The following is a 23059-nucleotide window of genomic DNA, read 5'->3' on the forward strand; positions in this document are numbered from 1 at the left end:
TGGATTTGAGTTTGATTTTCTTTGAATTGAGTTGAAAATTTTGATTTGATGAATGTTCAATTGGATCGATCAAACAGATTGTTGAACTTTCTTTGTTCTGGTTTTGCGGATTATAGAATCGAAGTGGCAGGATCAAACCTGCTCTGATACCATGTGAAAGTTCAGAATCAGAACTTCATTTAGAGAGAAAGAGAGGAGAGATTTCTTATTTAGTTCTTGAAGAAGTAATTACATCAAAAATCGAGCATGACTATGTACAAGTATTTATAGTCATGCTAGCAAGCTTAGTCTATTACAAGGAACTGATCAGCTAGATCAGTTAGTTAGTTACGTACAACTTCAACTAACTAGGAATAGACTCTAACAACTTCTCTAACAACCTGTGTACATGTCACCAATCTGTGTGCTCAGGTGACATGTCACCAATCCTTGCATCAGAATCAGCTAGAGTAAACAGTTGTGATAGCAAGGCAGTTAGAAGTTTGCTCTTGTGCTTGTTGTCAGCAGTAGTGCTATGATCAATTGCATTGTGTTTGTTGCTGCCAGCATCCATGCTATGATCATGGACTCCAATAGGAATCGCGTTCAAGCTGTATTTTACCTATACTTGCGTTACCTTGTGTGGAGCTATTGCCTATTGGGATTACATTTGATCACTTTTCTATAGGCCTAGACTTGAATAAATCGACACTCAATGCAAAGACAAGAATTGATGCCTCATTATCTTTTATTTCTTCTAAAAATGAATGTAAAATGAGATGGTGATGTGTATAATAGTAGAAGTGGGGCTATAATAACATGTTTTGAATTGTTGTGTAATAAATGGTCTCACAGTACAGTAGAACAAAGCGTAGGCTAGTTGTTCTCTCTTATCTCGTGAAAACAGTAAGCAACCAGGAGATACTACAAATATTGGTCCCGTTTTGCTTTTGGTAATAATATCAAAAAAATTGCATGGGGAAGTGACTGGGCGCCTGGAGGTAAAATGGCTGTGGGCCAGGGTTTGCCCGATGCCTGACCCGGTCCGACCTGAGCAAAAAAAAAGAACATCCCGACACAAGCACGAAGTTATGGGCCGTGAAATGGGCCACAATTTTTGAAAAACACGACAAAATACGTTAAATTTAGTGAAATTAGGCACAACCCGAGGGCCTAGGCCTTATTTTGAAACTTTCGGCCCAGCCTAACCCGATACAAAGTGGGCTTTGCGTGGAACGGACCCGTAGACTCGGCCCGAAGCATGACCCAGACCGGGCCACAACTGTATTTACCCGGTGGCCATGAATCACCCTGATTTGTATAAAGTGGCGAATCTTGAACGATTAATAAGTTTGCTAATAGAAAAATTAATCAAATATAGGGTAAAATTTACTACGTATACGATAACACTCAAATTCCGAAGGGGTGTGAACTAAAATTCCACTATAAAATCTTCGGTTTGAGGGGCAGTGAAGCCTGGCCCGTTTAGGTCACTCAACAAAACAAACATCAAACGCATATAATTCACAAATTCTTCCAGTTGAATAGTTGATGATGAGGTAACGCTTTCTGCCTATGCTCATCAGAAAACTTGTCAATACAAAGGTTACAACTTACTCCGCACTAACTAATTGCTTGTTGGTTCAATGGGCTGAACTTGGTAGGGTGAATCCGTGTTCGATCCCCCGCAACAACAATTGGGAGGGGACTGAAACCTAACCACCCAGAACTCGCCCCGAATCCGGCCTAGCCCTAAGGGTGAACCGGATGCTAATACAAAAAAAAAACAACTTACTCCGCACTACTGTAGTTTTTAACTATACTTTCAAAAGGTATAGTTAAGTAAGATTATACCGCATTTTTTTGCATTGCATAATGCATCCCACATATTTTTTAAAAGGGAAAACATGATTACAGAAGAATAAATGATGGTTTAGCAAGTTAACATCAAAAGCGTCAAAATCCAAAATGACACTTTAGAATGTCGGCAACTCAGCATGTAGTTGTTGACATGTCGCAAGCAGCTTAAGGTCTTGATCACATGAAAAAGACGTCCAAATTTGTAATAATTTATATTTATTGTTTTCATTTTTTCAAGATAATTATGGATTTATAGGTTAACTTAACTTGGAGGTTGGGCTTTCGATACTCAATCCTCTCTTTAATCCTATGACTTCAGATACTTCTCAATACTGTAAGACTTTAATTAATGAAACTAGTTGACATTCACATCTTTAGGGTAGAAGATCGCGCGTATTTACTAACAAAAAAAAAAACCCCTTTAATTAACATGTGTAACATGTAGTACTTGGTGTGGCCGTGTGGGACACATGACACTATAAAACTTTTTAAATACCTGTCTTCTATGTGAAAACTCATTGATTTCAGGTTTGGACATCATAGTGAAGTATGAAAAAAGCTACGTCTAGACGCTTACAGCTCTCCAATCATTTACGTAGTCAAATGGGTTTTGGCACTCCTTCCCTTTCATATACATTGTACAATTATACTAGTATATACGGAGTAGGAACTAATGATCAAAAGGGGCATAAGCTCGGGCTAAGTTTCGGGCCATGTGGCAAAAAACTCGAAAATTGGCCTTTCGGGTCTAAAAAAAAAATTCAAGCCATACCCGTTCTGAGCGACTCTAAAAATTACTCCAGAATTCCGTAGTAAGACTAGGCTACTAGCAACTATGTTATGTCAACAAACAAATTATTAGTAACTATGTTATGTTACAAAACGAATTATTTATGTTTGTTTCCCGGTGTTTAAAGACCATATTCCTCTCACCATTTCACTTTTCTGCTCTAGTTGATTATACTTCTTACGTCCCGGAATACTTGCATCACTTTCTTTATAAAGCCGTCCCGGATTACTTACACCGTTTTTATTAATATTAAACTTTTATAAATATTATATCAACTACCCCCTCCACATGTCAATTTGTGAACCCATGCACCCTCCCCTACCCCTTATCCCCTTTAAAAAGTTGAAAAATATACCTACCTATATTAAAGAATATCCCACTATCAACTACTACCATCTAATTAAATAATAAGTCAATTACTATGTATTAAACTCTGTGCCGATCAAACCGGTTCAAGTATCTCGGGACGGAGGAGTACAATTGATATAATATGCTCAAACATAAGTGTTACGAGTATCCATAAACGGAGAGAGTAGCAATCATACAATATCCAAATGGTATAGAACGTTCACTTAATGGAACAATATATGACAATGACTTGACAATATTTTTTAGGATCAACTACCTAAAGGCTAAAGCTTGTCCATAGTTTACTCTTTTGCAAATGCAGTACACTTCTTATTTTCAAAGGTGTCCTTAGTTTTATCATCAGTTCTTCCTCAAGGGTTTCAAAGGGGCCTATATGTCATTCAACGGGCCCTCAATCGTCTCTTGCAAGGGTTTTCCGTAAGGAATCGAATATCATACGGACCAGATTATTTTGGTACAGTACACATATATTGTACCCGTATACTTTTTGATTTTTTTTTTTATAAAGATAAGAAGAAAAACTAATACCTTTTGAATTTTGATACAACTATACAAGTGTTTCAAGTATTCACGCCATAAACCATACGGAGTACTACAGTTTAATCAAAGCATGATAGCACGTCACCTTGCCTTAAAATCTATTATCTCTATTATATAAGCTAGCTCCTGAGGTCTTTTTTGTAAATTAACTTTTCGTGTCCCCAATTAAATTTACAGAAATACCCTCCTCATTTTTATGTAGCTCATTCAACCCCCGTGCAAATCAGAAGAGCGTTACTGATGAGAGAGAAAACTGAGGAGCGTTACATTGATTCAGGCCTTCCTCCCCGTATTCCTCCCGTTTTCTCTCTCCTTCGATCTTCTTCATCTTCCTCAAATCCTCTCCTTCCTCAATCCTTTCATTAAAAAAGGAAAAGAAACGCTCCTCATACCTCTCTCAAAAATTAATTCCAGTCTCTTTCTCTCTCCTCATAAACCCTCTCTCACAAAATGGGGAATGAGAAATCGAAACCGAGGTGGTGTCGCCCCCGTCAACGATGAAAAGGGCGTCCAATTCCATGTACATCGTCTTCTTCCGTGTTCTCCAATTCCCAATCTAAAGATCTGAAATGGGCATCCTTCGAATTTCAGCATCAAACTTTTTCCCAGAAAATCGAATTGCAAATTCACTCGCGCGCGCTCTCTTTCTCTCTCCCAGGTAACTCACTCAATCTTTCAATTCTCAGTTCTTTCGATTTCAATTTTTTAAGATTTGGGGAAGAAATCGAGTTCCAGGATCACTCTCTTTCTCAATATTTAGGCTGCTTAGCTAAATTTTTTAAGATTTGGGTAATTTTTAGGATTTCGGCAAGAAACTCTCCAATTTGAATTTTTATTTTTCGATTTTTGTTTTCGGTTGCATGTAATTTGTTTGATCTTGGTCAGTCAATTGAGTTTTTTTATTTAACAGGCGAATAGGTCGGTGAATTTGAAGCAGTGTAAGCTTGATGCTCGCCGTGAACAATGGCTTTCTCAAGGTACTGCATTCATTTTTTATTTAATTTCTTAATTTTTTTGATTTTGTACAATTCTGTATTTTTCTTTATATGTTAGTTATCGGTTAGTGTTTGATGTTTATGTTATGGGGTTTTGAAGGAAAAGATTGTTTGCAGAGAGGGGTTCTAAAAAATTATTTGAGTATATTTTGGAGTCACATTGGCCTTATTTGGATCTTTTCACATTCAAATTTGTTGTAAATGAGTTTTTTTTATTATTGTCGGGTCAGTTTGGGTCACTTCTTGCTTCAATTTGGTTTTTTATAATCCCTATTTGGATAAGTTTGGAGACTTGGAGTGTGACACGAACCTCTGTTGTATTCTCTTTGTATTTCAGTAAAATTTTATTTGATGTGTCTAAATTACAGTTTTGATACAAATGATTAGTTATTTCGAACCAAGCCAGTATCTAAATTTGATTTGGTGTGTCTAAATTATAGTTTTGATACAAAGCACTCTTACGTGCCATTGATTCTTAAATAGTGGTGAACTGTCATGGTGATTTTTTGGCTACTAGCGCTCTTAGATAATGTGCTAGGGTCAAAAGGTTATTAATTTGGTGCCTTGGAAGCTCAGATTTTACAAATGATACCTGAAGTTTAGGCTTTACTATCTTTCTTAATTTCAATCTTGCTACTAAAGCCAATACTATAGCCCGTGCATTTATTTTGTTTTTGGGTATTCACCCCTCTGACTTCTTATTAATCAAACATAGTTTGTGGGTGGTTTCATTGGATTGGATTTATTTTATATTTTACTCATGTTAATAACATCTGATTATCTCTGAGGGTTTGGAAAATGAAATTGGATCTGGATAAAACAATTTATCTAAATATGAACTAATATGTATGCAGGGGGTTTGGAGAGCTATGCTTCTGATTGTTATTGCTGCTGCTTTCTCTACAGGCTGCTGCTATGGCTCCTCTACTTACAGGCTGGTTCTATTACTCTTGGAGTGTGGTTGTTTCAGGCACCTTCTTCGTGTTTGCAGTGTGTCTCTGCTCTTATGTGGGATGGGGAGGGAGAGGAGAGAGAGAGAGTGTGTGTTCAAGAAAGTAGGACGTGTAAAATTATGGAGTATTACTATATGTACTTTGCATTTATGAAAAACTATGTGTGGTTTCTTTTACTGTTTTCCTTTCATTCTGGCATTTAAGGTTTATAAGCCTGAGTTCTACGAATTTTGTGCTTAATATTCTTAGCTTTATTTTTTGTAATTTGATCCATTGGAGAAACGAAACAATCTCTTCACTTATTCAATAGAGATTTGAATTTATACTTGAGTTGGTTGATTGAAATTGGCGAATACATATTCCGGGTTTGATTTGATCAAGCAGTTTGGTGTTCTGTATTATGAGGTTCATTTAGTTGTTGATTTAATTTTTCTGAATTTTTTGGGATTATTTCTGATTATTTGATTTTTTCCAAGTTCGATCAAAAGTGGAGATGCATCAAAGGAGAAGAATCTGTGGCTGTTCGAAGGAAAAAGGATGGACCCTGTGCTAATTTGCAACAGAACCACAAACCTCTTAGGGGGGTTTGAAGCAGCGAAATTAAGGGGCGAGGAAATCACTACCCAAGCTGCTGATACACAACGATGGGATGCCCCTCCACAGGGGACCTTCAAGATCAACACGGATGCAGCAACAGCAAGTGAAACAACGGGGCTTGGGATGGTTGTACGGGACCATACAGGCGATGTGGTAATGGCAGGGACAAAAAGAATTGAGAATGCAGTGCCAGCTCCTATGGCGGAAGCAGAAGCAGTAAGGTTTGGCATCAGTTATGCCTATGAAGCAGGCTACAGGAACGTGATGGTGGAAACAGACTGCCAAACGCTGGCTAAGATGTTGCAGGGTCAAATGAGAGAAAGAACCTACACCCAGGTTCTGGCTGATGTTATAGTAGCAATAGCAACACAATTTAACTCCATTTCTTTTCATTTTGTTCGTAGGAAATGTAATTGCGTGGCCCATTCAATAGCAAAACTCTCACTCTCCACTGCAGAGGTGAAAGTGTGGCTAGAAGAATGCCCAACAGATGCTCTCCCTTTTGTAATTTTGGACAACTCTCTAAATGAATGATAAACCCAAAAACTCTTTCCCGTCAAAAAAAAGAACAATTTGGGAAAAAATATCTACTAAAGAAGAAATGAAGTAATATATGCAAATTTTGACTGTTTTAGTTGTTTTTTACTTTTTAGTACTGAATTTGAGTAAATTGTGTTCATTTCTTATTTTAAGGAAAATCGCCATGAAATATGTAATTTGGTCTGGTTTGTGACAATATATCCATCTATAATTTTAGTTTGTGTATAATTTCGCACACATCGCGTGCATATAAGATCTATAATTTTAGTTTGTGTATAATCTCGCACGCATCGCGTGCATATAAGACTAGTAAATATTATGTAAGGATCAAGTTCGGGCCAAGTTGCAGCCTGAAAGGATTCAGTTAATCATCTTGGGCTTAGTCAGGCCAAACCCAGTTTTTTGTGTACAATTTCACTATTCCGGGATAAAAATAGCGGGTTTTTGTACCAATTTTATAGTAAATAACCTGTTTTGAGTTGCCTGAACCCGCCCAAATTTTTTTAAAATCGGGTAAAACAAGGCCCGAAAATTGGGCCTAAGAATCTGTCCAACCTATCATTTTCATATCAGGTCAGGCCAACGGGCCAGACTCAAGATGACCAGGTCTAAATTCTACCTCAGGAAGCAAACCAGTTGTCTCAACTCTCTAGGACTGTTTACCATCTAAATTCGAATAAATCAAACTCCGATGTTATAAAATCAAATTCACACATTAAAATTCTGTCCAGATGATCATGTCCATCAAATTGTATCTCAAAGTTAATCTTAGTGTACTAAAACAAATGAATTAGTAAGCTGAAAATGACTTAAGAGAGTTAATCTATCACTATGATCCTAAACTAAAACATGATACAGCAAATGATTGAACAGAAGGGTAAAAGCGGAATATTAACTTAGTCCCCGTATGCTTATCTTTTAATTATGGGTCTGCATGTCCAGCAAGTTCATCGTCACTTGATGTGCACCGCCCGTCACTGATATCCTCCTCCTCACTTTCATCTTCGGCATCAGAGTTACTGATGTTCTCTTTCTTTGCATAACGATCACAATATTCTGAATTAAGTATACAAAGAATCATCAGAAGAATTGAACATACACCATTTCCTTTTTCAGCACTCAGTAAAAACTGTACAAGGGTAGATTTCGTAACTGTTCCATTTTATCTCCCACATTATATTTTGTAATCTATGATTATCACATAATATCCACATTAACCAATAACATTAAATGATTGATATGAAGTATTAAGTTGGCGACATATCAGAAAGAGGTGTAACCTATAAAATAAGACACTTAAGGCTGGTCATTAACATCAGTTTACTATCATTAGCTGCTTTTCCACGCCCCTAGTATATAGTCTTAGTGAGCTTCATGGTATGCATCAGCCCGATTCTGCCCTTGGTGTTTTCAACTCTCATTTTCTTTAAATATATTACGAAAAGGCCACTGTTACTAAGAACAAATAGTTATAAGCACCCTACCCTCCCAACAAGCCGGGGAGAAAAAGGGTTGTATTCACTCTCAAACCACCACATTGGTGTGTACTTGTGATTCCAGATTTCCCGACAGGCAAGGGCTCTGTTGTTTGGCAAAGTAAGTAAGCATATGCAAGAAAATTCCTTTTTGTTACAGTATCCTCCATCTTCAATCCTTCTTAACTTAATTTTCAACAGAGGGAAGTCAGAAGAAGCCACTAGCAATTTTCACTAGTGGATTATACAATGGGCAAAATCACATGTCTCATTAACACATTCGTTACTTATTCCTTTTGATGTACATCAATCATTTTTGTTCCTAATCAAGGGTCTTAATGTAAACAACTTCTCTGCAACAAAGAAAAAGGCCTTATACATCTAAATTCGACCCTTGATATGAGATAATGGAAGGTTTATCTTGAATTCTTGACAATATTGAACATAAGACTTGGGTTCTTCAACCATAGTTCATGGGTAAAAGATCCTAGAGTAAAACAATACAACAACACCAGAACCATAATCCCAAAAGGATGAGGTCAGCTGCATAACCAAGATTTAATCTCCCGTGGTTGTCCACAAAGATCCTCTTCCTCCATTCACTTCTATCAAGTGGTAGATGTTAATGCAAACCCAATCTCTCCTAATATCATTTTTAACTTCCTCCACACAAGTAATCTTTGGCCTCCTTTGGCTTTTTCAGAACTCCTCATAATCCCAACTCTCCACTTTCATTTAGGAGTAAAAACAACGTTAAGAGGACAACATATATCTTCCAGACTCCAGAGAAATAAAACAAGGTTGGTTTTACAAAAATCCAGATGACCAACTCCATGTTTTCAAAATTTGGCGGGAGGTTTCAAGGCAAAAGTCCACTCAAATTTGAGTTCTAACTTCCCCCCTCCCCCCCCTCCCCCCTCTCTCCTCTGTTTTCTCTCTTCTCCAATAACCCTCATCTAAAAGTGGAAGACTTTATTTCATACTCCATTCAAGTCATCCAGTTGATCTCCCCCTATCCCAGGAATCTACCAAATCAGCACATACAAACAGGCAAGAATAAAGGGTAAAAAAAGCTGAAATCTAGATCAAAATGATAGAATACGTCATTTCATCAGGAAAGAGCAGAAAGATAAAATGCTGATTAGGGAAGTATCTTACCTTTGACCTTCTGTTCATACTGTTGTCTATCCTTCATCATTAATGAAGCAGCATCACCATTAAGAGGATCTGAAGCATTAGGATACAACAGAAGTTGTGGAAGAAAGACTTCAAACACATTTAGTAAATCTGCACCAAGCCAACAACAAGAGTCATTCGTGTTTTGGAGTCAAAATGAAAACAAAAAACTGAAAGCAATCAAAGCCTTGTAAAATACTCTGTACGAAGTAAATTTTAAAGTGATGATTACCAAACATAGGACTCCATGATTGGTTGATAACATCCAAGCACACCGAGCCAGACCTGAAGATTGTAAGAATAATTTAAGACATAACTAATAAGCATTCACTCAGATCAACAGCTATCAGGGAATACCTTTCCATATGCTCTAGGAATAGGAGTAAACTCACAGTTCATCAACATTTGGGTGGAATATTTTGTTTATAAACCCAATGGAAGGGGACTTATAAGGATAGCCATCTGGAAGCTCAACATGGACTTTCCACACCCCACCTTCATAGAGACCTATAGTCACCACAACGAACGTAAGAGTTCTTTTTAAAAAAAAATTAGAAACCATGAATAGCTAACCTAGAACCTCAAATAAAAATATCACACAAGTTGCATACATGTCCATGAGGACATTTTCTTGTGATCAAGTAATATATATATAAAAAAAATGGTAAGGAAGAAGGGAAGCAAGGATAGTGCGAACTGTAACGAACTAAACAAGTGACAAGTTGCTTCAACATACTCTCTTTTGGACCGTTGAACACGACGTTGAACTCGCTAAGCCCATCATTTATAGTCTCTACTGAATAATCACTCATCATCCTGAATACAACGGTAAGATCAATTAAAGAAAAAGAGTTAAACATTATGAATATAGTCCATGGAAAAAACCAACACATTGATACTGCAAAAGGGTTAAAACTTAAAGGCTTAAAGCATTTAGAGGTTAGGAGTTTATGAGATTAACAATCCCTTTTTGATTGCATAGACAGCCTGCTACCAACTAAACATCCCTAAACCAGCAGCAGGAATCCTCATTAAAGATTTAAAGGCATAAGGAAAAAATAATATGGTAATAGTATAACGACAACAGGATATGATGCAACAAACTTGAGCAACAAATGCTTCAGATTCTTAGAGCAGATGCACATAAAAACAGGTACTGTTAGTTCAGACTCCAGAACTATGTTGGATGAACCCTTCATTCACTTCTAACTGCCTGTATTGATCTTAAAGCCATGCCAAAGTAACGTACGGCCAATATTAAAACCACAGAGATACAGAATTCAGTATATTTTAGAAAAAAAGAATATTAAGACGCTGAGGAGCTTACAGCTTCATAACATCCATCTCTCTTCTCTTACTTGGTGAAGACATAGTAATCAAATGTGTCAAGCTTGTGCCAAATTGATCTGTCTGAGTAGAAGATGGCAGAAAAAGAGAAGTAATAAGTAAAAATAAACATGACAAAACATCGGCTAGTATTCACAACAGAACAAGCTAGAGCATTCATCCGTATGCATACGGATTCAGGAACTATTAACAGGGTCATTTTCCCGAAAGGGTAAAAAATGGTGTCACTGAAGAAAGTATCCAAGGAAGGTTAAAAAAGAGTCCAACCCTCAAAGCAGAAATTCAATAACCAGCAAGAGGGCTGTAGAAGCTGAATAAACGTCAAATTTGTGCAGGAAATGCAATTCATTGTCTAATAAATATGTGATTGCTCTTACAAAGGAAACCGAAGTTAGAGAAAATGGTACTTTGAAGTGGTAGATGCATAAGCGAAGATGATAACACCTGCTGGGCTCACCAATGGTTTGAACACAGGGTTTTCCTGATAATAGGCTTTGACTGGAATATTTTATCCATTCCCACAAGAACAGGCAGGGTGGATTGCCAAAGTTTTACATAGATATATACACACAGCCAAACTGAACACAGAAATCTTTTCACAATGTTCACTAATCCCACTAGGAAAAATCTCGAGAATTTTGAGGCTAAAATATGCCATGTAATAAAATTTCCTACAGACACCATAGAAAAGCCGGCGACCCTTTCATTATTTTTACAAATTAATAACTTTTCAAAACATCGGAAGTAAAAAATTCAGAAACTTAATACTCCACAGAATTTTTTAATTTTGGATGAGTGCAGTCTGCCTACATTCTGCAGACTGCACTCATGGGTCATGGGTCATGGGTCAATCAACTTGTGATTCCACTTGTTATTCCAATTTGTTTAGGACTCTTTTGGCTGCAAGTTTTAGGTGGCTTAGGAATCTAGGAAGGCGAAACTCTATTGTCTATATAAAGGCATTGTTTAATATGAACAAAAACCATATTTAAGTTTTGTGAATTGATGAACTTTTGCTATTTAGTTCTTGCGAGAATCAAGAGTACTATCCATCGATTAATACATAATACATCACGAATCATGTCCATATTCCATAGATTTCCACCCTTAATATTCTTCAGGTTTTTGTGCATCAATACTTAGCAAATCCGGATCGGAATCCACAAACACTTGGTTCTAAATTCCAAGATGCAATAACTCATTCCACCAAAGACTTCACAAGGGACAACATTGGGTAATATACTATTGTGATCCCCGCGGCTACTCAAATGTTAGCTATCCTTAAGTCGTCAATAGTCACACATAGTCCATAAGGTTACCTAAATCGTTCTAAACTTGACATTCTTAACCAAACCCTCCAAGCAATGCTACTATTTAGCACTCCTAGATGAAACCAGACTGAAAATCAAAGCCAAATCTCTTCCATACACATCAAGAAATGTAACTCTTAATCCTCGTGAAAACGATGAACTTTCAAAAACCTAAACCATTCTGAATGCGATCAAAGCTCATTTGAACACTTCCCTGCCCATTATACCAAATTAAATTGTACTAATGCAAATAGTCTACTTGCCGCTACTGCTTGTTTCATCAAAACTACATATCTTTGCAACAAATAAGCAAACCAATCATCAATGCATTATAATTGAAATCAAAATTCCTGGGTACAGTCCCCTCCTGTTGAAAGCAGTATAGATGGTATAGTACAAAGTCAATCACAAAAAAAAAAAAAAAAAAGCATAACCCAACATAAATTATGCACAATGCGGTTAATTAATTACCCAATTATAATCAAAACCCAAGTTCATCACATTTACAAACAATTGAGAAAACCCAGTAAAAAGAATTTCCCAAGAAAACAGAAGAGATCCTAATTCATAAGAAAAAGATTGTTCAATCAATCGCTGTATATAATTGCAGAAGAAATTAAAAGGGAAAAGTGGACTAACCAAACAAGATGATTACAAATTGACGAACACCCAGATTGTGAAAGGAATTACGTGGGTTTAAATATCAAAAGGTAAAATGCAATCTTTGTTGTTGTTCTTTGTTGTTGATGAAAGAAAAAGGGGAGGAGAGGGAAAAAAGAGAGAAAAAGAGAAAGGTATAAAAGGAGGTTGATTAAAAAAAGTAGGGGATAGAGAAGGAATTAATTAAGGAATGATCAAATGTCGACATGTTAAAGGGTTCACGTGGTGATAAGTATGTCGTGCAACGTGTAAAATCAGCTCTTTTTTAAATAGAGTACGACGATAGGAATGACAGGTGAATATAATTTTGTGGATCTCGCACTTTACATGTTTAAATTGGAGCTGATATGGACGTGACTTTGGTGGATGGTGAAAGGATATGGATATTAAAAGTCATATCCAATTGGGTTAATGGTGGATATGAACTTAAATCTGCCCATATACATATGTTAGTCCGATCTTTACCCTATACCCATAACTTTGAAGAATTTTCTAAATTTTTTTTAAAAAATCATGCGGATATAGAAGAATACCTGGAGATAGTAGGTGGGTATAAGCCGATAATAGGATTATGAATATTCACTTGAGTGGTGGAGTGAGTGTGAATTTAGGTTTATACCCACATGGGCGGGGTATGGATATTTACTTTGTTTCAGGTATGGGTGGTGGATAGGTTGTGGATACGAAATATTAAGGTGAGTATGGATCGGGGTCGGGGTTGTCTACTTGTTTGCACCCATCCCGCCCGTTTTTCATCCCAAGAGTGTTTTCTTATATTTGTTTCGCTTTTCATAGGACGTGAAAACTAAATTTTCTGAACTAGTTAAAGTTGGATACATTTTGATTTAAGCTATTAGGACAACATATTCTAGCATGAGAAAGAAATTAGGAATCCCTATGTTCTTATTATTTTTAGTGTTCTAGGTTTCATTTTCGATGTTTTAAGATCAATATAAGTGATGGAGGTTCATACTCCTTAATACGAAAATTTACGGACAATATCAAATAAAAAATCTTGAAAGTTAAGTTTACACGTCATTATACTACGTATATAAAAAAAATATTAAACTATTTTTTTATGCATTCCAACTAAAGATCGAATTATTAATGTCGAAATCGGTATTCAAATAAGGATAAATTTTAATTCAGATTATATACTTCATGTTAGGGTAACCATCTTAACAAGCTAATTTAAAAGTTCAATCTCTACTCAAATTACAAATAAAATTTATCATATCAATTAATCTTAGGTACAGAGTTCAACAATTTACATTAACAAGGTCGTCCTCCTCAAATAAAACAAGAAGTCTTAGCTTCAAAATTCGACAAAATTGTGAAAACTCTTAAAAGGGACTCCTGGAGTGATATTGCGGTAAGCCCGATCTCATGGTTACTCGACTCGACTCGACTCTTTTACGACCAGAATCAAGCTCAAGTCGAACCGTGAGGATATACAAACTACAAGATTTCAAGTTTGGCAATGCAAGAAGAACAAGAAGCATAAATGAAGAAGAGATATATACAACTAATGAAAGCTACTGTAATATTTACACAACACTTCCTGCTTACTACAGAGTATTATCTAATCCATTCGAGCCTTTGGCACGAATTATACAACCCTAGACAACTGATTTCAACAATTGCTGTGCAACAAGGTAGCAAAAAAATGATGAAAAAAGCTCGAACAAAATTTGCAAGATATAACAGGAAAGTCTCATTTTAGTCCTCATCTCATCTCCTCTTACGAAAATCAGAAATTAGCCAATTTGTTTTCGGGATTTCTGAAGAATTAAACAGCATCACTTATCTCAGACCAAAAGAGCTAGAATTAATGTTTCAAAAATGGCAAGCATAATCCTCTCATAGTGATAGTGGTACCAACCAAGTAAGTTCGTTAAGGTAAAAGATAACAGTATGAAGTGTCACCGCCTTTCACGGTTCTGCAGTCTCATCATCACTTGATGTAGCTTTCCCGTCACTGTCTTCACTGGTGTTTCTTCCTTCAACAGGAGGGCCCAAAATATTCTCCCTCTTGGCATATTGTTCACAGTATTCTGGACAAATAAGAAACATAATTACCTAAATGGCTAAATATAATTTAAGTTTGCAGAGAGTAGCATTTCCTTAAACAAAGCTTTTACTATGGACCAGTGAATGATAGTTGCACTTGCACATGTTACAGTAGACAAAACCCTCCAAAATAACCTAGATAAATTTGTATCATCATGCCTTGATTTGGTAACTCAACAATTAGTGATACTAAAATGCCACTAAACACATTTCAGAATAAGACATGCTTCTTAAGTTCATAGTTACCATGGTAAATGCATTGGTAAGGTTGAACCTGTTCTTGCTAACATCAGTTACACAACCACCATTTTCCATATTGGTATGTATTCCCCGTCCTATTTATGATCATATAGTCCCACCACTTAACTCTGTTATCAACTATATATAAACCCACTTTTCTTTCTCATAAAATTCGCCCCCAACCAAAACTTAAAAACCATGCCAAACAGTCAAACACTGAGACACCTCTGCGGCGGAGAAACAGAAACAGACAAAATGAGGCGAATACAGAATCTAAAATGCACAAAATTATACCTTTAACTCTTTTTTCATATTGCTCTTTGTCCCTCAGCATTTGGACAGCAGCATCAACATTGAAGGGATCTGAAGGATTTGGGTAAAGCAGAAGCAGGGGAAGAAACGTCTCAAAGACATTCGCAAGATCTACAGCAGAAACCAGCACCAATCAACCAACTAAGTAGACAGAGAAACCAGAGTAATAGAATAACAATTAACTTGTGATGTAATCCAAAGATCAAAAAATATAAGAGAATTACCAAACGCAGAGTTCCATGTCTCGTTGATTACATTCATGCAAACAGCGCCTGAGCTGAAGTTTCAGAAAATACACTTTTGGTCAGTGCTCTCCAAAATTATCGATTAAAATGAAGTACCCTAATAAGTAGGTATTGCATAAGTAGTCTGTTAAGGGTAGTTTGAGGAAGAAGATACTCGGTTAATTAGAAGAGGGAAATGAGAATCAGGAAATGCTACAATTAAGGGAAAGTAGGCAAAGAGAAAAGCGTGAGGAAAAGTGTGAAAAGCATCAATTGATTGTTCTGTTTTCCAGGATACTAATCATAGTTACACTTTGTTTCTTTAATTCTTCCATTGACTATACTCCAGTTATGTTAACTCATATCAATTGACTATTATACATATGCTATTGATAGACAGTGTAGACTAATAAACTCACCTCTCATCAATATTTGGATGGAGAATTTTGTTCAAGAACTTAATAGAAGGCCGCTTGTAAGGATAAGAATCCGGAAGTTTAACCTGGATTTTCCAAACCCCTCCCTCATAAGGACCTGCAACCACAATTCACATTGCATACTTTAAAGAACGAATAGCCAATTCACTCAAACTTGGCAAAAATATTAGCTGCCTCTAACCCCGCCTTTGGAAATGGGCTAACACATTTTCTATCATTGTGTTTGATAGAGTACATAAGTATACATACTTTCTTTTGGACCATGGAACACCACATTGAATTGATTAGTTGAATCATCTATTGTCTCCACAATGAAATCACTCATCAATCTGAAAAGAAAGTACATTAACTGTCAAAACAATCATCTGACAGAAATCAAAATGAAATATCACTCAGGAAAACAATCTCAATGATGTGTAAAACGAGTTCTGATAAGAAAATGAAAATAATGTTTAAAAGGCGCAGCATCAATATAAGCCTGGTGATATAGCTTAATAATAGATTACTCAAATAGTCAAATATACAATTTAATTCCACAAAACAAAGAGACGGAAGAATTCAAATGACATTTGACATAATACACTTACCCCAACAAAGGATTTCAAGTCATAGCTTTGAGGTAAAATACATTTTGTACAAAAGGAACTTAATTTGATGACTAGTAAATTAGAGCCAGCAACATTAAAATATATGAAGTATTAATGTAAGGAACTTTACAGTTTGTAAAAATCCGTATCTCTTCTCTTGTTTGGTGCAGACATGGTAATATAACGGCACAAATGCTTGAACCTACAAAGAATAAAGAGGTTTTTACAAAACATATCGAACAAATAAAGGATACCCAACAGATCTTTCTTGAAAGGAAGTTAATGTAGCTCACAAATTCAACAGAGATAACTCCAGTATCAGCATAAATAATATTCCAGAAAAGAAATGACTACTTGTTTGTCAACAGATAAAAACAAGGGTGCGGAAGCCAGAAGGACGAGAAGGTAATCTTGATTCAGAATTACAGTGAAAATCATTGATTTCCAATAAATGTGTATACAGCAGATAGTATTATATGAGAAAAATAAGACATCAATGCCCATAATAGCAAGCACAGAAACCTAGCAGCGTCTGCATGGAAGAGATATGCATGAAAAGCACCACATCACAGAAACAACATTAACACTGTTGCTTGTTATTACAGACTAAATATATGAACAGATTACATAAGGGACTTTTAAATTTTCTCATCACAGTGAATTTGGAAAATCCCCATATAAAAATTACCTTAATTTTCAATAATGAACCCACAACTACATTCTGAACTACAAAGGGTATTGCCTGAATGTTTTATGAGAAATTTTATTAGATAACAGTGTAGTATTTCTGGAAGCAATTGAAAATATCTGAACTTCCTTAACTCACCCATTCCCTATATGTTCAATCTATCCATACTCATCAAGAAGAATATGAAAAGGCGAATAGCTTCAATGAACTAGACTGGTCAAGTTTCTTTTAGCATCAAACATTATAATGTCACTACTTCAACATAATGTTAAGAGACATCATTGGAGACCATAAGATAAAAACCAGAGAAACATCTTATGATTTGTAAAACAATGTTATACTACATGCCAATTTACTGAAGGTCTCTACAAAATCGAGGAAGTAAGGAAATCACTGGACTCAACCAACCAAGTGAGGAGTGAGGATTATATTTATGTTCACGTAACAACCACAAAACTGTCCTTCAGAGTTCAGATACTAAAACTAACCCGGGCAACTAAAAAGAGTTTATGACATTACAACCTTCACAATTTTCTACAATTTTTAGAAATCAAAAGATAATCCAGCTATACGCTTTGCGTAATTCTCTGCATATATAGGCTAGACCGCTAGAAGGATCTAAAGATTCTGTCTCAGCAACTTAACTGCTATAATGCTATTTAAAGATGAAGTCCATAATTCTCTGCATATATGACTGAACAAAGTAAAAGTCTGCTATAATATCGTCAAAGCAAACAGACCTATTGTCTGTGCATCACTGCAACATATTGCAAGCATAGCCTAATTCAGCTTTGTATGCAACCATGGCAGATGATATGGCACATCTTTAGTCCATCTGACCACCACATTATCCCCCATAAGTTACAAGCGGATTTGTTAATACTGATATTTCCACTAACCCAGTGGGAATACCCACTAAGGCTGTAATTTCTAAGGAATCGGTTTTTCAACCGAGTTCTAATAAGTCCTTCTTAATGTGCTTCAGCATTTGAATAGCCTGTTGCTATCGGTTGAAGTCTCTCCTTTCAATCTTCTGCTACTTTTTCAAATAAATGTACTTCTGACTTAATATTCTCATTCAAGATTTCTATTTTTAGCAATTCTTTGACAAATTTACTATTGCTACTCCCTTGAAACTGCCAACTTAATATTAACTACGCTGTATTCCCACTTTCCCAAACAAAAAGTTAAGAATTCTAATTCAGTTTCTTGCTTCCTCAAAATAGAAACCCAAGTCAGTAAAGTGAAAATAAAATGAAGCAATTTAACTACCGAAAGAAGAAAGAAAACACCAATATATCCATCAAAACTGTGGATTATCGAGACAGATGATTGAAACCCATCTACATCATTGCACACTCAATATACAGAGAAAATATATCTATCCAAATCAAACAATAGCCAAAAAGCTAAGCAGAATGATAATCTTAATCTTCAATAGTTCAGTGTTCAATAAGATGATTAATGTAGCATACAATGAGATGATTAACATACAATGAGATAATTATTGTAGCCGAGAAAACTTGCAAAACAACCGCTTCTTTTGCATTCTACTCAAGAATTTCTACTCATATGATTTTCTTTCCTAAATTTGAGATTAGCATGATCATTTTGATTGAAAAAATAAACTGTAATAACGAATTTAGACAAAAACAACAAGACCCAGATAATTAATTTCCAAGAAAACCCATTTGCGAAAATCAAAACAAGAAAATGGAGACAGAATTGAAAGTGGCAAGTGAAGAAAACCTGAGAAAATCTTGCATAATGAGAAATGAAATTGAAGAAAGTTTAGAGAAGGTAAAGAGTTACTAACTGAATCCGAAGAAGATTACACAATCACGGTCACACCAAGAAATATCTCTGACTCTCTGAATCTCTACCAGCTTAGTAAATTCGTAGGAGCGAGTGATCATTTCCTTCTTCCCTATTTCCTGGTCGCTATATACTCGCGTTTCGGAACCAAAAATCTCTTTCAGACAATTGCTAATCAAACGCTCCGAATTGCTTACTGAAATACGGAGTACTCCGTAGTCAATAAGCTATTTTGCATCAAAAATATATTTTTAACTCAAATAAGCTTCTAACCAAACAAGTCCAAAATATAATTTATTTTGTAAAATATCTACAAAGCTCCAACAATAAAATTCAATTTTAATCAATAAAAAATTAGTTAATTCATAAGACAATAAAATATTAGGAAATCAATAAAATTATTTTATCAAAAAATAAGTTAGCTTTTAATAATATAAAAATAAAAACAGAAAGCGTAAAACTTGACCTTAAAGACTACGGAGTACTTCATTAGTCATTACCTTTTTTGTTTCTAATTTATAAAAAACAACCTGATTATTAATGTTTGACTATATTTTAATTTATAATTCACTTTACATCAGATGACTTTTAAAACCTAACGCATAATTCATTATTGGTTTATTTTGATAAATAAAACAATCTTATTGGTTGTTATAATGATTACTTGGATTTATTTTTTAATAAAAAAGAAAAAGAATCTTTATTATACGTTAATAAACGTGCAAAAGTCCAAAACGTAACAAACAAAAAGAAACGGAAGGAGTAACATTTTCGAAATTTAAGCTGAAGCACACAATCACTGCACAAACACACACAAAAAGAAGTACGAATTGTGACCAGCGGTCCAGCGTATATAAACAAATTTTGACAACAACTTCGTATTTGATTTTACTCCATAAGATTGGGAGGGTTGAATTTTCCACCCAATCAGTAGAAAAAAAATCAGACTAAATTATTACAAGGCCTACAAGCCTGATGATCAACCTGTTCTACTATACTTGTTACTCCCAAAATTAGGGAAGAAGTCTATTATTATTATTCCTTTTACAATCAAAATCTCAAAACTGAAATGCTGCACACATGTACTTTCCCCTTTGGAGCAACTCAGGATATTTGAAGAAAATAGGACAATAACTAAGCCTGGGAGTTGCTTGTCCTTGGTAAGGTATTACCAAGTTGCTTGAATCAAGGTATACTAAAATGCAAAGGGCTGAATGTTGCAGTCTGAAATAACTCAAAGGCCGGGGAATTTCGGAAATTTGGGGAAGCTTTCGCCATAATAGCTAGCTGTGCCAACCATAAGAGCAACAGTTGCACCTTGAACTATCACACGGGCTCTCATCAATCTTTGACCTAACTTTGAATTCCCTTGCCTAAAACTTATTAATCCGGCGGTAAGAACTCCAGCAGTCATTAATGCACCTGAAAATCTCAAACATGAACCAAATTACCTAAGTTTACCTTAATGCAGGCATAAAATACCTACAAACAAGCTCAACATACTAAGCCATAACTTGATTAACCATTGTTTCAGGGAAGAAAAGAAGCCAAGTCAACGGAAACACAAAAATACAACCTTCAGTAAAGCCAGTGTACTTGTTGTACTACCTAGTGGATTTTCAAGTAGATATCAGACTTGTTGTGAAATATTTCTGAGGCATCTAGACATAATTTCAATCACTGAACCAATGAAGATAGAACCTCTACAATCTCAAGGCTATAATTGAACATATACTGACTCAGGGTTGCACATTAGTCCGGATGGAAGCCCAATGGTTTTCTTTTGATTTTATAATGTCACATATCCATTGGAAACAACCTCTCTGCAATTGCAGGGGTAAGGTTGCGTACGTCCGACCCCTCTTACCCCGCTTCTTGCGGGAGCCTCTTTGAGGCAATGGGGTAATGATAATGATAATGATGACATATCCATGGAAATCCTTCTTTTTCTTTCTAAATCAGGTGAGTACAGTCTTGGGGGAAGTTTGAATTTGCAGTTGCAATTGATGGAAGTTGTATTCTTTGGTAAAGTTAATAACAAGATTTGTTGAAAATGGGAATTCACAATGCAATACAACAAATATTACAGGGATCAAGTAGCTTAATTCACATCCAAATTAGGGAGCCGTTCAAATCCATACCAAGATTGAAGATAAATCTCACACCCCTGGTTTGGGTTGGGTGGGGGTGGGGGTGGGGGGCTGGGGTAAAAATATAGTTCTAACTCATAACTCACAAGTCCAGAAAGTTTCAACAGGTGAAAACTTGTCACAAGAACTATTAGAGAAAAACTGTGTGACTTGGGTCATATAAGTTTAGCATATCTATATCATCAACAAAGGATGATCCCCTCACCCTGCTTTTGTATACACCATTTTACAATCAATCAAGCAAAAAGAACCTTAACTCTTTTTATATGTTTGGAATTCTAAAGTATATAGTTACATACTACGTACATTATCAAGATGTACCATTGTGTGTCCCACTTACGTCTCGGGCCAGTTGACATACTCATCCATCAAGTCTTTCTTCCAATCATCTATGCTGTGTATATGATTTTGAACTCATAAAAGAAGAGCAACTTATTTCAAATTGATATCAGCATGCCCTATTTCATATTTCCTGTACAATCATATTCACTACTTTCTTTCCAGTGTCTTTGACACGCTGTGATCTTCTACTTTGTAGGTGGCACTAGAGACTTAATCACAAAATGGAAAAGTCGTACTCTGTATTAAGATTAAAATTCTAAGCACACCTATTTAAACCGACCATGTAAACCTAATGGGAAAGGAAAGTCCATGGGAGAGAAAATCAAAGGTCAAACAAAACACAAACATAAATCAAGAAAACCTTCCATAAAACTTCTCAAATCAACATATTTCAAGTGTCCTAGGAAAAGATTTATCGCTAGTCCAGATTATTCTATGACAAAAGCATCATAACCACATTGCATAAGTCCCTCAATAAGAAACCTTATCAACCTCAACCTCAACCTCATACAGCTATATCCCTATGAGGCTATGAGCCTATGACAGATGATTCATCATACTAGTTACAGTTCGAGTTCCAAAAAAATTAATACCAAACTCCCACCAGCTTCCTCAGCCTCAGCAAGTCCTCGAATCAACAACGCATACAAACCCAGTTACGGTTGATCTACAACTCAAAACGTCCTCAGGTAACTCTCAACTTAGCCCCTCCCCCATTCTATAGAAAATGACTCCATCACGAAATGATCAAGTAATATGCCAATATTGGGAAACACCCATCCTTCTTCAACGTTTATCAACGATTTCCGCCCCAAAAAAGTACCATTAATCCAAGAAACTCCACCAAATAAACATGAACAAAAACAGAATAAGATAAATCCCCAATGCTATTTTTCCTAATTCCAAAAGACACCTAGAAGCTCAATCGCTCACCCTCATTTGGAAAATTTGCTACTATATCATCGTATGAATGACCAAATTAACATATTATTGCGCAAATTTTGAATAATAAAACCAAGTAATTGTAGCTTAATAACCACAAGGTCCACAAATTTCATTCACATTTCACACCATGAATCGATATAAGGAAGCACAAAAATGAATCTAAAATGTAAAATATAATACGGAGATAGAAGCAAATGAATTTGTACAGATTGAAAAGTTGGGAAATTTTACCAATTGGGACTAAAGGGTTCTTGATTCTCTTCTTCGATTCGAACAAATCATCAATACTTGGTTCTGGGGTACCCATTTCTTCCCTCTTTTGAAATACCCAAAATTCGATTCCAAACAAAAATTGTAATTAAACCTAGAAATTTGAAATTAGCGAAGAAAACTGCATCAATTTCTGCTCTCTCTCTCTACGCTAAATTTTCTGACGGTGGGGGAAAATCGCGGAGACGCCACCACCATGAATTTGCACCGACTTCAGCTTTTTTATAAATGGGCTTTTTTGTATGGTTTTGCCAAACAGAGGCTACAAAACGGGCTCGTAAAAGGATCCAATTGAACTGTGTTAACAAGGAATGTACGTCAACATTGTCTCTTGGAGGTAGGGGTGTCAAATCGGGTCATCGGTGGATTACGGGTCGGATATAACAAT

General features: G+C 35.9%; 2 protein-coding genes across 5 annotated transcripts; both read right to left on the minus strand.

Moving 5' to 3' along the window:
* Positions 1-7294: 7294 nt before the first annotated feature.
* LOC110788152 (ubiquitin-conjugating enzyme E2-23 kDa) lies at positions 7295-12763 on the minus strand. Of its 2 annotated transcripts, none has more exons than XM_021992792.2 (7): positions 12571-12763; positions 10602-10680; positions 10011-10090; positions 9667-9781; positions 9507-9559; positions 9257-9385; positions 7295-7679 (listed from the first exon to the last, which is right to left on the minus strand). In XM_021992792.2, the coding sequence occupies exons 2-7, from the start codon at positions 10643-10645 to the stop codon at positions 7546-7548; spliced, it is 555 nt and encodes a 184-aa protein (XP_021848484.1). In that variant the 5' UTR covers positions 10646-10680; positions 12571-12763; the 3' UTR covers positions 7295-7545. The 2 variants fall into 2 exon arrangements, with proteins under 2 accessions (XP_021848484.1, XP_021848483.1); XM_021992791.2 differs by having other exon boundaries at positions 10602-10684; positions 12571-12762.
* Positions 12764-14092: 1329 nt separating this feature from the next.
* Positions 14093-19195, minus strand: LOC110788088 (ubiquitin-conjugating enzyme E2 6). 3 transcript variants are annotated; one of them, XR_008921942.1, is made up of 8 exons: positions 18899-18940; positions 16592-16663; positions 16124-16203; positions 15857-15971; positions 15438-15490; positions 15196-15324; positions 14474-14645; positions 14093-14372 (listed from the first exon to the last, which is right to left on the minus strand). XR_008921942.1 is itself a non-coding variant. In XM_021992732.2 (7 exons), exons 2-7 carry the CDS (start codon positions 16633-16635, stop codon positions 14524-14526), a joined length of 543 nt encoding a protein of 180 aa, XP_021848424.1. In that variant the 5' UTR covers positions 16636-16663; positions 18966-19195; the 3' UTR covers positions 14093-14523. The 3 variants fall into 3 exon arrangements, 2 of the variants coding, with proteins under 2 accessions (XP_021848424.1, XP_056686195.1); XM_021992732.2 differs by lacking the exon at positions 18899-18940 and adding an exon at positions 18966-19195 and having other exon boundaries at positions 14093-14645; XM_056830217.1 differs by having other exon boundaries at positions 14093-14645; positions 18899-18937.
* Positions 19196-23059: the final 3864 nt, after the last annotated feature.

The sequence above is a fragment of the Spinacia oleracea genome, chromosome 5 (assembly GCF_020520425.1).
Source record: "Spinacia oleracea cultivar Varoflay chromosome 5, BTI_SOV_V1, whole genome shotgun sequence".
Taxonomy (NCBI): Eukaryota; Viridiplantae; Streptophyta; class Magnoliopsida; order Caryophyllales; family Amaranthaceae; genus Spinacia; species Spinacia oleracea.